The 14628-nt window shown below is 33.9% G+C and overlaps 1 protein-coding gene across 7 annotated transcripts in view; it reads left to right on the top strand.

Annotated features, from left to right (window-relative positions):
• The window catches only part of LOC119633906, a 271992-nt gene that overhangs the window by 240430 nt on the left and 16934 nt on the right, over positions 1-14628 (top strand). For all 7 annotated transcript variants that reach the window (XM_038027725.1, XM_038027721.1, XM_038027722.1 and 4 more), the window contains one exon: positions 14259-14520. In XM_038027725.1, the coding sequence (XP_037883653.1) occupies positions 14259-14520 (262 nt within the window). The remainder of the gene's footprint in view (positions 1-14258; positions 14521-14628) is intronic.

The following is a 14628-nucleotide window of genomic DNA, read 5'->3' as shown; positions in this document are numbered from 1 at the left end:
ATTTTGTGGCTCAAAGACGCATCGTGGTCCAATTCGGGTCTTAACGCAACTTATATACATAAAATAGATTTCTAGCATATCACAACACTCCACTTCGCGACGTTTAGGCAGACATGATTCATTTCTATCATCGAATGTCAAACGTCAACTCCCTTTACCTTAAGTAAATTCTCTGCTCGTGAAACTATTGAAAACCAGTCATCAACACAAGATTTCATTCTCCTATATTTTTGTTAATTCGTTCATTATACCTATTGGATATCATTGCAAGAATTTTTATAAAACTTTTTCAGCAATCGACAGTTGCATGAGGCGTGTTTATTTTACATCCCCTGCAAGTGAAGTGTTGAAATAACTCTTGTTACTTGTGTTGCCTTTTTAGGAATTTCATTTTGGAATTTTTCATGTAAACTTGTTTGATCCGATATGTATATGTGTCGTAATAATATTTTTATCTATTTAATTATTCTTTCATTCATTTGTTTATTTATTCATTTATTTTCTAGTTTGTATTTATAGTTTCTATAGTGTCTCTATACATATTTGAATTATATTTTATATATATAATAAAAATATCGCAAAATAAACTTCATGTCGATGCCAGGGGATGTGCATCAAGAATAATAAATAATAAAACTATGTTCAGCTTTTCCGAATTTTGTATACCTATCACATTTATCCTAACAAAGACTGAACAAAACTAAGGAAAAAACTAAGCTTCTATAATATTGAGTGGGAAGGGGAGATTTTATTGAACATCGCGGGGTAGACTTGCAAATTTTTATCATATAATTGTTGTGACATATCAGGAATGAACAAAAACTCGAACAACAGAGATGTTTTCCAATTAAGTTGCACACAAGGCATATACTTGAACCAATTTGTCCCATTTTTAATACTCCGACTACATACAAGAACTTTCGAAATTTTAGTCGAATTTAAAGCCGATAGATTCAGTATTGCGGCCAAGACAACCACCACAGACGTTAAATGGGTGGTCGGCCGGTGGGTCAGCCAGATGTATAGACAGGACAGATAAACGGACATGCGGATGTACTTAAATCGATTGGAAGAATTATATACACTTTGAGCCTTCCCTTTGAGTATTCGAAACGTATCGACAAACGCGTGAGTACACCCTTATCCTTTGGCAGTAGCTATAAAAATTCAAAAATACATAAGCATTATTTTACAGGTGTGTCTGAAGAGAAATTAAAGGGAATAACTATACTCTTCATTTCTGGCAATGAATGTAAAAGTTGCAAGGAGAATGAATACATCGGTCCTTTAAAGCCATCAATCGAAATAGGAAATGTAAATGGAATGTGCGCATACATAACTACAAATAAATGATATACTTTAAAAAGTACCCGTCAACTTTAGTCGTCGATACCATATTATAATCCATAATTGATCGATATGATTAAGTTTTTCGCACATTTTGCTAAACGCCTTTATTAGTAGCTTGCTTGCTTGCTTATTGTCAGAATAAGCGAGTATAGCATACATGTGCAATGTTACACAATGGAAATACCATTATCAGATAGGGAACATAATATTCACATCAGCAATTTTCAGATGATTCCGTGAGGGACAATTGCATTTAGGCTTAGACGAGAGATTTAAATGCCAGTTAATAAAGATTTTCGTAATGTAATTTTATGTAGCAGAACAGCAAACAACTCATTTACCTGAAGCGGCTCTCAAGTATTTTAAGCTATTGCAAAGTTCTGGTTTATTTTGTATGTGCTTTCGTTTTGGACATCTGAGGGTTTTCCACGTTGCATTTTGATGTATTCATATTTTGAATGAAATTTTCCAGCAAAACTCTCTTACAGCATCGCTTGATTATTCCGTAAATTTTTTGCATAAGTTTAATAGGAATTTACGGCAACGAGGTTTCTCGCTCTACTTTTATGCAGAGATTTATACACGTTGTTCGAAATAAATAAACCGGAGGTAACTGGCAGTTTTTTTTTTATACCGTACACTACTTGCGGCATAAGAGTGTATTAGGTTTGAGCGGATGTATGAGAGACTTGAAATAGATCCATCTTTCATTGTTCCAATTCGTCAGTCAATTTCTGAATCGATTTAAGCTCATCGGTTCGTCTTCATATCTGCTTTTCTTGTGTACAACCTAAAAAAAACAACATTTGAAAATGGTTGGGACCGGACCAAGCGGAACAGTCTTTATCTGAGTAACTGTAGGTTTATGTAGGGTATTTAATGGCAGGCCATGACTCACTATAGTGTTTTTAATTGCTTTATAATATTTTTTTTTTTTTTTTTTCATGACGAAGTGCAACTTGAGCGAATATCCTGCATTTTTGCCTCAGAACTTTATTTAGGAATTTAAATGAGAATTTAAATTGTCTCTTTGCATTGCTATGAGCGAAATTTAAAAACAATCCAAATTGGTACAAGAACAACAGTTCTGCTCAAACAGGAATCATCGTTTGAAGCTAAAGCTGCCCAGGAAGAGCGTTGTCTATCTGTGAATGCAGTCCAATGCTTCTAATGTTTCCCTGCTAGTTTTCAAATACGTGGCAGAGCAGATGCTGAAAAATCATTTTATTGTCGGATAGTGGGAGGCTTTTCTCTAATGCTCTATTCAAGAACATCGATTGTTGCCGGTTTTGTTGCCTTTCAGAAGCTCGTTTAGATTTTGTGATCTTTTCAAATAGCAGTCTAAAGCTAATGACAAGATAATAATTGTACAAATAAGTTCTCGCCACGAGAATGATTGCGTTGACTTGGTTGAGTGAAAATGCACTAAGTTAGGGAACAGTTAAAAACGAGATTTGGAGGTTTCGTGCGAAACCTACTTTCATAAGTTGAACCCTTGTCACGTTGTTATGCGGAAACTTGGCACAAGTGAGCTGTACGGGAAGACCATTGATTAACTCAAATAATGTGACGCTACATGAGCCCTTATCCTTCAACTTACAAGAGTAAGTACAGGATCTCCTGAAATTTCGTTCAAATAATCCCAGGAAACAAGTTCTTCTTAAATAAAGTTTCCTTAAAGCGCTGCGCAAATCTAGTGTTAAAGCAAAAAACTACTTGAGTTCGCACAGCGCCTTTTATGTATGCTTTCTAATTAATTTCTTGATTTAATATTTTTATTGCTTAACATCGTGTTTCAGTTCTTCAAGCTTACAATTTTCTAAAAAAATCAAAAATATATACGAGAACACAAGTATGAATGGAAAGATTCTAGTTAAACATAATTTCTTTCTTACAGTGTTCGTTACATTACAACTTGAAAAACTTTGATGATTAATTAACTCTTATAGACAATGTCTATCATAACTGTCGTATTTTGGTGTCTTGGATATTTTGTACGTTTTATCTGTCCTTATTATTAAATATTTAAATAATATTAGTGTTTATTTATTTATTTAAATATGCAATCAGTATTCCTTACTAATTGTGTAAATAAATAATTTTATAAAATACTTATCATTATGGAGCCCATTAAAAACACCATAACTTTTTCTTGCTCATAAATACTTTAACCCCAAAATGCATCCAAATCCGAAACTAAAATTTTGATTTTAAAAAAATATTAAATTTAATTTGAAATCAAAAGTATTACACATACACATGAACGTAAAGATGAACTTTTTTACTTACTTACACTACAAGCGCGATATCATGTCGGGTTGAAATATAATTCTAATGTTTCCCTTAAAACATTATTATCGACAGGTTTTTTTTTTTTGTGTAAACAATGCATAGAAAGGTGCGTTTGTACGAGGTGTGCTCAAAAAAAAGAAAGGTGAATTTTATTTTTCTCGAAAAATATATGTTTCGTCTCGTTTAAAGCAATCCCCCCTAGATATGATACACTTATGCCAGCGTTTTTTCAAATCCTCGAAGCACTTGGACGAGTCCATTGAATACGATGGCTGTGACGTTGATTACGGCACATCTTCGCTTTCGAAAACATTCGAAAAACTTTCATGGCATAAGTCAACCGATACATTTCCCACCACCACTTTCGTGGTATAAGCAGTTTTATGTGCTTGTAAGCACTTTTTTTGGTCATTCGGCAAATGCCGCACTCAACATTTTAAATCAGCTGAAGGACTTTATATTATTGTGCACACAAAATTTAACACAGATTCGTTGATCCATTTTTTTCGATAGCAAAAAATCGCCAAGCACAGCTTAGTCCATCTAATCTTTATGTCTGCAAATGGCAAAATAAAAGTGCGAAACGACTGACAAGTTCAACATCTGTTGGGGACATGTGCATCAATATAACAAAAATCGAAAATCGAAGATACGTAGCCCACGAACTTTGAAAGGTCGTCCTTTTTTTTGTGCACACCTCGTACCTGCACACATATAGATGCATATGTAAGCTTTTATAACTGAGTAAAAGCTGTTAGTATGCATTAAAACACTGCAAAAGATTTGTTGTGTTGTATGCTTTACAGGCTGAAAGCGCAAAGGGAGCTGGCGATTGTGTTAACCCTACCGAGACAAATTTTGAAAAAAAAAAGTATGAAAACTCATTTCAACTTTAAATTGAAATAAATTGCGGTCTGTGTATACGTCCGTACGTACTTGCATATGCGTCTGTCTTCATTTCTATGTAAATGGCATTTCAAAGTTTATTTTTTGCTGCTTCGTACACATATACAGTTACGTGCAAAGCCTTATGAATGTGAAATTAAAATAATAAAGAAAGTTGTTGCAACTATAATAAATTTTGTTGATGCCATTATTGTTGACGATGTTGTTGATGTTGGCGTTATTAATATACATTAAAATACAAGTTTTCTGAAAAATAGTCTTATGCCTCTCGTTATAGACAAGAAACAGTCAAAACATAATCATTTAACAGCTAAGGATTTCTTCTTCTAAGTGAAATGAAATTAAAACAATTTTAGCACTTCAGATAGGTAGGCAGAAGTACCAGCCATAGCATAGACAAATTTACGAGATTCCCTACATCGGTTATTCTGCAAAATAGATTAGCTTAATACATAAGAAGTAAATGTATTCACGTGAAGAAACATTCGAAGTTACGGGAAAAAAAACATCTTTTAGTAATTCTTGCACATTTGCAATAAATCGTGTAAGGTCTAAGGACGCAGATCCTCCATTATAGAATTTTATTTTCCTGTTGACAGGAATATATAAAGTTTGCCAAAGTCCCAGGAGCAAAATCGTCTATTAGTTGGTTCTTCACCTTGGGCTTAAGATGCTTTTCAATCTAAGCTCAAGTTTAAGAAGCGTTTAACGTAAATCTGTGAACTAACATTTGGTATGGGTGGGGCTACATTTCATACGAAGAAATGCAGCGAAGTATTGTGACTACCCGGCTTGCTAGTACCATCCTCGAGTTAACCGTATATCGCATACACCCTAGCCCCACGGTTTTTCATCACGCTGTTGTGGCTATACTCGCCCCTTTCATAACATTTTTGCTTCCCGCTTGTCGCCCGCATACATAGCCACCGCTTCTCTCCCTGCTTGACGAAAAATTCTTCCTTACGCCAGCAACGATCAAATATATATGGACACCACCTGACTGGCTAGGCTTTTATAACCAGAACTCTCTGTAACCGTTCATGCCAAAGCACGTAAAGTAGAAAGGAAAGAGTGTAAACGCAAGGATATCACCCTAACCCTAAGATATTCTACTGCTTACCGCTAACTTTAAGTAATAGTAAATAAATGAGTTGGAAGAAGAAGAATTTTTTTATTTTACCATGAAAGAAGAGGAGGAAAGAGAACGAAATAGAGCGATGGTGGCCGCAATCCAGCAGGTGTGAGCCCAATCTATAGGTGATATTTCCTCACCGACGGAGCACTCATTATAGCTATGATCAAAGAAAACTCTACCGCACTTGACAACTAAACCCGCGAACACTAACTTGATAGTCGTGGTTCTTACTTACTCGGCTATTCAGGCGGTAATAAATTAAGCAAGAGGAACAAATTAAAGGATAACGTTTCCTTCAAGCTCCTTACCAAGCAATCGTCAGCTTGGTGCATAGTCTATCTAAAAATATTGCGATTATGACTTTGAAATTCAATTGAGACGTTTTCCTGATTGCACTCGTTCAATTCAATTCGCGTATCGTGTGTATGCGTCCATAGGTCCGTCCACAGTTCCAACACATATAATATCCATTCCTCGGCATTAATCTCTAATTTTTAGATAATAATCTGAAATCGTAATAATTATACAATATTTTGAATATCGTGCGAAGTGCACTAATTCAAGCCCAAGGCTTCGCATGTGGACGTCCCTCCTAAGCTTTAAAGGGTACTACGCAATTGTCATTCCTTTAAAATTTAATTGTGATTAAAAATGTGCAACATACCCTTGTAAAAGAACAGAAAGGAAAGCCAGGAAGCACTGAGTATAAAAAGAATCCGATGTTGGATAAAAACAAGTATTCTTTCTCCCACCGTTCTTTAAAACAAAAAAAAAAAGGAAACCATCAATTTTTATGGGTTTTTAAATAAATCTATTTCGCAATCAGCAAACCCTGACGAAGTTTATGTAGTTTTGTTGCCAAGCAAGCACAGCTGAGAACTAAAAGTCGCTTTACATCTTTCATAGAATATTTTTTTATCTAAATTAATGGACATTTTAATATGAGTTATGATGAGTTTTTTTACAGGAGAAACGGATGAATAAAATCATAAAAAATTGTTCGTCTTATCCTTTAATATTTTTAATTTTAGAAAGTTTAAAAAAATAATAACTGTTTATATAAGAGTAAAAACTTTTGTCGCTTACCCATCGAACGCAGTTGAATGTTGTAAAATCAATAAAAAATCTATACGACTTAAAAAATTAATTACGTAAATTTACTCAGAACTAAAAAATTAAATCTATTTAATATTAAAATTAATTAGTATTCACAAGACGAGGTTTTTGTCTCCCCTGTGAAGGTTTTCTAAAAACAATGGCAACATTTTTACAACAATCGCCATGCTTTCAGGGTTAATATAAGACATAGCACACCTTGACTGAAAGTTACGATACATACATGAATTTCCCTGAGAGACCTTTACTATAAGATATATATTTCCTTGATGAGCACAAGACTCTTAATTAATTTAGTTATGTCCGACAATAAAGGAAAAACATTTACGATGCATTCACTTGAAGGGTATCCAGGCTTCGCTATGAACGGAGCTTCGCTACTTTGATTTGTTTGGATAAAGGACAGTTCGTCATGTTATGCAGACAATATTCGTTCCGACTTGAATCTTAAATACCCACCATTTTAAGTGCTATTCACCTTGTTATACCTGCAAGCTATTATTCGACGACGATTGAGATTGTTCTGAAAGGACGTCTGGAAATACTGTCAGGTGTGCAATTATTAAAGCCAAAGTCTTTACTTCAAACATATTTATATTAGTTAGTTTTTTAGTTTAGTTAGTTAGGTGATCGATCGAATTGCTCTACCCATCGAAGCTTTGCGTAGCTATGGTGAACGTTAATGTTAAACTTCAGATTGCGTTATTTGTCTTATGCCGCTGATTTTTTTTACGGTAACGTAATAAAATTTTCAATCTCATTCAAATAATTTCATTCAGCTGAATATCGTAAGCCGGCTTTTTGACAAATTTTTCCCAAGTTGAAGGAGTATTTTATATTTCCGCAAGTGAATGCGTAGAGAAAGGTGTTCGAAAGCACATATAGCTTTAGTCGTGTTCTCGATACGTATTCTAATTTGTCACTAATGCAACAAAAAAGTTGATTTATTCCTTTATGCTTAAAGTACTTAGAAAAAAAGCGACATTTTTAATTGATTTTAATTGAGTTATTTAACACATTGTAATTAATTTTGGCTTTTCAACAAATATTTGCAATTAACTGTTCAATACGCATGCACAATATTTGTGTGCTGTATGTTATTTCGCATGTGGTTATGGTTGACTGTTTAGCGGGAATTGATGCCAAGACTAACGAGAATTTTAATCTTTTAGTTAACATTTAATTAGGTATGTGAAAGAGATTTGCGGGCCTTCCTAACGCAACTCTTTCCCTATTACCCTTGGGCGCCGTAAATCGTATTTTTAGTGATTAGCTATCCAATGCGATTTTTTCACAATCGGAATTTCATTTATCCGCACCATTGTGTACAATATTACGAGTTACGGGAGCATCACAACGTAACGCTTTCCCGCCGCTCATAAATTCCTTATTCCCAATCGGTTCGATTCGAATTGAAAAATCTAATTTCCCCTCCCTCCTATTATTTATGTTAGAGTAAAAGTGTATACTGAACTACATATATAATTAATCTTGCTACGGCCTAAACTTCAAATAACTCATCATAAAGGAAGAAACAAATTCAGAACTGATATGATTGACATTGTTCAAGTTTGTCGCCTCCTATCTTCGAAAGAGGATATGGGGATCATATCTCTAGTTCAAGTCTAGCTTATATGTTCGCAATTTATTATATTTATGTTTATTTATTTAATTTTTAATATTTGCTTGTTTATTTATTTACTTATTCATTAACGATACATCTATAAATACTGTCATCCGCATACAAATAATCTCTGACGCAAAATATTAATCATCTAAAAATGAAAGAAATATTAAATGAAACGCAATAACATAAATTGACTGAAAGAATAAAAAGCAGATGAAGCTCCTATAAGGCCAAATAGATGTGCGCTTTTACTAAAGCTGGAGGATTGTTAGTGCTCAACCAATTTTTAGCCCTAGAACTTATTTTTAAATCAGGTTAAATTATAATAACAATAATAGGCTTTCTTACGGGTAAAGTTCTTCCTAAAAGTCGCTCTTGCTTAACACTTAAGTGAAGTCTCCATCGTAATACCATTTATTAAGGAACTGAGATAACCTCAGAGTTTAAGCAAAAGGTTTACATAAAAATGCATTAAAAAGCTTTAAAGCCATAAGCAACAGTCATAAGCTACTAATGTAGAATGCAATCCTCGTTAGCGCTGAAGTGTGCCAGAAATGATCAGACTAAACAGCTGTAAAGCGGTTGTCACTCTTTCAAATTTCAGCTGAAAGGTATACATGAAAATGTATTTAAAGTGCATCCTTGATCGGAAAATCGTAAGCGATTTTTTTCGCGTGAGCAGAGCATCGATCCTTCTTAAATGGTCTTAGCACAAGTCTTTATGTCCACCACTGTAAGACGGGAATATATTCAGACCGAATGTTTAAAACTATTTTGTACACTGCTTAAACGAGTTATCTGCCTACAAATGGATTCATTTTGATATGTATATGGTAGATGCCGCTATATTTTTTTTCTTAGTAATACTGACGATATAGGTATCAAATAAAAGAACTTGAAGAATAGACTGCGAAACACATAGTAGTGGGTATGCGAGATTCGGCTACGGCGAATATAATTTTCTTACTTGTTTCTTTTCAATGTGACCAATCATTCAACGGCTGTCCCCTATGCTTATAGCGCGGTGATGATCAGAAGGAAGTGCGAAAAATGAGATAGGAATTGGACATTACCTGAAAAGTACATACCCGCTCGGCAAGTGCTGTGCGCTTACCAACCGAGCAGCCACTGTAGCTAAAATCGCGCACTAATTGTAATTACTGTACGATCTACGGCGTTGGCAATTCAATGCAAGTGTGATGACTTGATAATCCCGCTCCTTAGCTAGTTGACTATTCTGTAGCTCGCATTGCCACGACTAGAAGTCCTACGAATTTCTAAGTGAAATGAATCGCATCAGTTAATTTCAACAGCTTTTAATAGGTTAGTGATCACACCAAAAGTTTAGGGTATTTGCTTATCGAAAATTAATTCACAAGGTGTAATAGAGGCGAAATAGAAGCACTGCTCATAACTGGCACATTCGCATATAAATAAAAATTAGGTTTTAATTTCCCATTGACATTGCAGATCTGTTAACGAAATTCTTTCCCAAATATGAAGCTTTCAAAATAAATAATAAAAAAAAAGAAACGAAACGAAAATAAATGAAAACAAAAAAAAAACATGAAATACTTAACGAAACACTAACGAATTAAGTTGACGTTACACAAGAGAAAAGCAAAGAAACCCAACACAGTTAACCCTGATTCGAAGAAAAATAAACAATTAAATTAAAAATTCAATCAATTGCAAGTAAATTGATTTAATTTAAAATTATTTATGCATACATAGTTGCCACACTTAACGGCGCATACGTTATCCGCGTTGTTGCGGTGTGATGATTATGGTCGTATCATTAAATTAAACTTTATATTATATTTTTCCTTTTATTTTCCAATATTAATCATTGATTTCTGTTTATTTATTTAATGCTTTAAAATGCCATTTTACTATTAGTTGAACGTGTGAGTTGGTTTTTTAATTAACTTTAAGTATCTGTGAATATACCGAACCGCTCTTCCCGCGTTCGTTCACAAATTCTTATGTATTATGGGAAAGTGTAATGCTCTACTCTTCTTCTTCCCCCTCTCTCTCACGCTCTCTCTCTCTCTCTCTCTCTCTCTCTCTCTCTCTCTTTCTCTATTTCTCTTCCTATCACAGAGATGGATTAAATGTTTTTAACTATTTAATATTCATACGCACTGTAGGCCAGAAAAACTTACTATTAAGAACAGGGCGAGAGCAGTTCTTGTGCGAAAGTGAAATTAATAGAAAGAGCGAGAGAGAAAGAGAGAGAGAGAGCAAGAGTTTTTTTTTATATCATCCAATCCTCTTTTGCTCTACTTGAAATTTAATTTGTATTGAAATTGCAATTTCAAACAATAATTTACGAATTTATAATAAACATGCAATAAATTGGAGGCAAAATGCTAAGCATGCAAGAGCAATAATATTTTTCCGATAGTAATTATGAAATAATACTAAACAAATTGTACATATAAAGCAATTGTTTTTAATTGAGTTACTCCGAAAACAAACAACAACGACAAAACAAGGGCAATAACAAAAATATAAAAACATAAATATTAAATTTATTTAAGCATATGAAGTGTTTATGTGTACAGTAAATGTGACGTTAAAGCATTTTTATGTTTTCCTTATTTACTCTTATTGACATTTTTCTGTCTACTTCTCTCTCTCTCTCTCTCTCTCTCTCTTTTTTTTTTTTTTCTCTCTCTCTCACTACCTGCCTATCTTCTTTTAAAATCTTCATTGTGTTTTCGATGTGTGTTACGATGACATAAATTTGATTTATCCTATATGTGTTTACATTCCGTTTTCATAGACTAAAATTGAGATGCCATCAAAATTCAATGTTGTTTGATTTACTTATGCATACATACGTACTTGTACCTAACACAATATAAAAACAATAAGCAACAATCTTCAATTGTTTTTCATTACTGTTGTTGTATTCTATTTAGTATAAAAGCGACAAACAATAGTTTCCATTGTTATTGTTTTTCTTCATACTATTACTCTAGGTGTTGTTGGTGTTGTTTTTGTTGCTGTTTTTATATTCAAAATTTGAAAATTAATTAATCTTTATAATTAGTTTTATTTGATTATTTTGACAATGAGATAATGAACGGTAGCTGTTTATAAAATTTGTGATCGAGCAAATTTGCCGAAACAATTTATTTACGAGCATTTAATTGTGTTTTTGTTATGAGACAAATTGTATTTATCTCAAAACTAAATTTAAACAAATCAAAATAGTTATAATTTTATTAAAAGGTGTAGACAACAATATATGAACTCAGTTACGAGTGTATTAACGAATATTATTAATATGGTAAAGATTTCCTATTTCAAATTCATTAATCGAACTGATGCGATTAAAAATTCTACTTATATATAAATTTGTTGGTTATAATCACCATATTTAAGGACTCCTTGTAAGATGCGAATTTATTAAACAAATTCTTAAGAAAGACAATAGAAGCATTAATTTGACTATATATATATATATATATATATATATATATATATATATATATGTTTGATTATCCGTCCGTCTGGCCGCTTTTTCAATTATGATTAAGATGTCAAAACTTTCCTTGGATTCATACACAAAATCTGCACTTGTTTCCTACGGTCCTTGTCAAGTTGTAATTAAAATTGGGTGGGAGACTATTAGCTCCGTTTACAATTATTAGAAGCACCATCGTTCTCCCTTCTTCCTTCATTATAAAACTAGTAAAACTTTTGGTCTAGAACTGGAATTTTTCTCCAGTAAACCGCCCCAAGTCGACCTCGAAAATAAGCAAAATTACTGCAAAGCCCCGCCCAAAATTACTGATGTTCTAGCAGTTTTTCTTTTTCCCGCAGGTACGAAGTTTGTACGACTTTTATTTTCAAAATTAAATTTTTCATTGAAATCTTTTTGTGTCGAATGTAAAAATCTAACCTAACTGAGAGGAAAATTCCTTTCACGTAATTAGCCAATAATCATATGTGAAGACGTCACATATTAGAGTTTCTTGTCTTTTCTTAAGCTGATAGCACAAAGAAATACGCATCAAACCGCCTAAAATATGGTTTAATGCAACCTTTTCTCTGCGCCCATATGTGTGTAAGAGATGATCGATTTTATTGAAAATTTCAAATTTAGCTTATTATGTTCTTTTCGCTTTGCACATTGTGCACACTGCAGTTACCGGTTTATAATGCAGTTTTTTAAGACTTCTTTGTAATATCTCAGCATTAGCTGAGCGCAGAGTCCCTATGTCACAAACATCAGCTTCTATCCAGCTACACAATCGATATTGGTGGCTTGCTAAATTGGCCTTTTTTCGCTTCTTGCGCTTGGAACTATCGTACTGTAGGCTTTTTTCATCGTAAGTATCGGTTTAATTGGGACTTTCCTACTTCATAAATAAGCAATATTTACGCGTCTGCGATTTTCTCGGTACAATACGCGAACTGTTCGGACCATAAAAAAAATCTATGCCATATGTGCTCCCGCGAGATAACTCATTTTGTGCCGTAAAACTTAAAGATAGGACTTTGAAAAGTCCCAGTGTTACTTACCGTGGCAGAGCGCTATGTTAGAAAAAATTAAAAATATATTCCTATTATTCGTATTCTTTAGTTTTTTACTGTGAACCCAAAATCACTACTTAGCGACGGATGTGTAAGAAAAATGATGATAAGAAAGAAGTAGAGAAAGACTGCCGAGTTTTTTAAAGAAAGAAAGGATGAAAGAGAAACTGGAAGATAGGTAAATAGGGAATAATCGCCATAGGTATGAGGGAAGGGAATACCATAAATAGATTTGAATAAAAGAATGCATTTTCCGTATTCTACACAATCTTAAAGTAGGAGCACAACCATCCAGGGAGGATGACATCGGCATAAGACTTGAAGCAACGGCGAGCTCTATTCGATCCATACACATCTGGCAATTAACGGCCGTTGGATCACTTTAGCCCACAGATTCGTGTCTTGTGTACAAGACATAACCCACATACATTGCACTCTTGTTAGCCCATTCGTGTATTTATGACGGTTAGATACCGGCCGAAATATATATAAGGGACAGTTATTAGTATTGGATTTTACCGAGAACGTCTTGCTTATATATGCGATTCAATAACGTTCCGTTTTTAATATAAACGAATTAATCGGGCTTTTCCCCTGTGGAGTCAAAGTCTACAATTCATTTCAGTCTAACACCAGTCTACTGAAGTTGTAGGATATTTGTACTTATCGGGCGTGGATTAAATACTACTATAATTTGTTAATTTCTTTACGATAGGCACAGCTTTACCTAATATATTTTTCAAGTAAGGACCGAAATCGAAAATTAGAAAGGTGGCTCCATTCAGTCGTGCAAAAGCTATTGCCATTTGGGCGCTAACACAATCTAAAATTGAATTTGTTAGTTCTACACTCAATATTACAGATATGTATGAACAATAGAAAAAATATGAAGTAAACTGTATTTATAGTAACGCGTACAAAAAAGATAGTTAAAGTAAAGTTGAAAATTCCTAATGTAAGAATGGGTAACAAATAACTTTCCGATATAGGATTGGGACGCCTGGACTAGATCGGCTAGTCAATACCAATAAGAAATTATCCAAATGGGAAAATTCCAAAGTGTTACTGATGATGATTATACACATTCATTTTACATTTCTCTGCGGTGTTTACGTCAGTCCATGCTTTCAGTCTAAATGATTGGAACATTTTGAAGGCAAAGCGTTGCATAGCTGTTGAGGCTAACAAGGACAAAGCTAAATTGATTTTCATCGCCTGATGATGACATATAGGTATTGTTAATGCGGCCGCTAACTTATGATTGATGGTTTTTTCTCTTTTCAGACAATTATACGTGAAATGAATCGTTTAGGTATGATGGTCGATTTATCACATGTATCGACAGGCACAATGCGTGACGCGTTAGAAGTAAGCGAAGCCCCTGTGATATTCTCTCATTCGTCGGCCTATGAATTGTGCAACTCAAGCCGCAATGTACAGGATGACATGTTGCAATCATTGGCAAGAAACGGCGGTCTTATTATGGTGAATTTCTATTCGAGATTTCTATCGTGCAGTGAAAATTCCACGGTGCACGATGCAGTCGGTAAGCAAACCATTTTGAATGAATATAATTCATTCTAAATTGTCTTCAATTCTTTTTATTTAATATTCCGTTTTTATTGATTAATTGAATTTGTAAAGAAGACGAACA

This window comes from Glossina fuscipes, unplaced genomic scaffold, assembly GCF_014805625.2.
Source record: "Glossina fuscipes isolate IAEA_lab_2018 unplaced genomic scaffold, Yale_Gfus_2 2, whole genome shotgun sequence".
Taxonomy (NCBI): Eukaryota; Metazoa; Arthropoda; class Insecta; order Diptera; family Glossinidae; genus Glossina; species Glossina fuscipes.
This window is presented reverse-complemented; position numbering and strand designations above follow the sequence as displayed.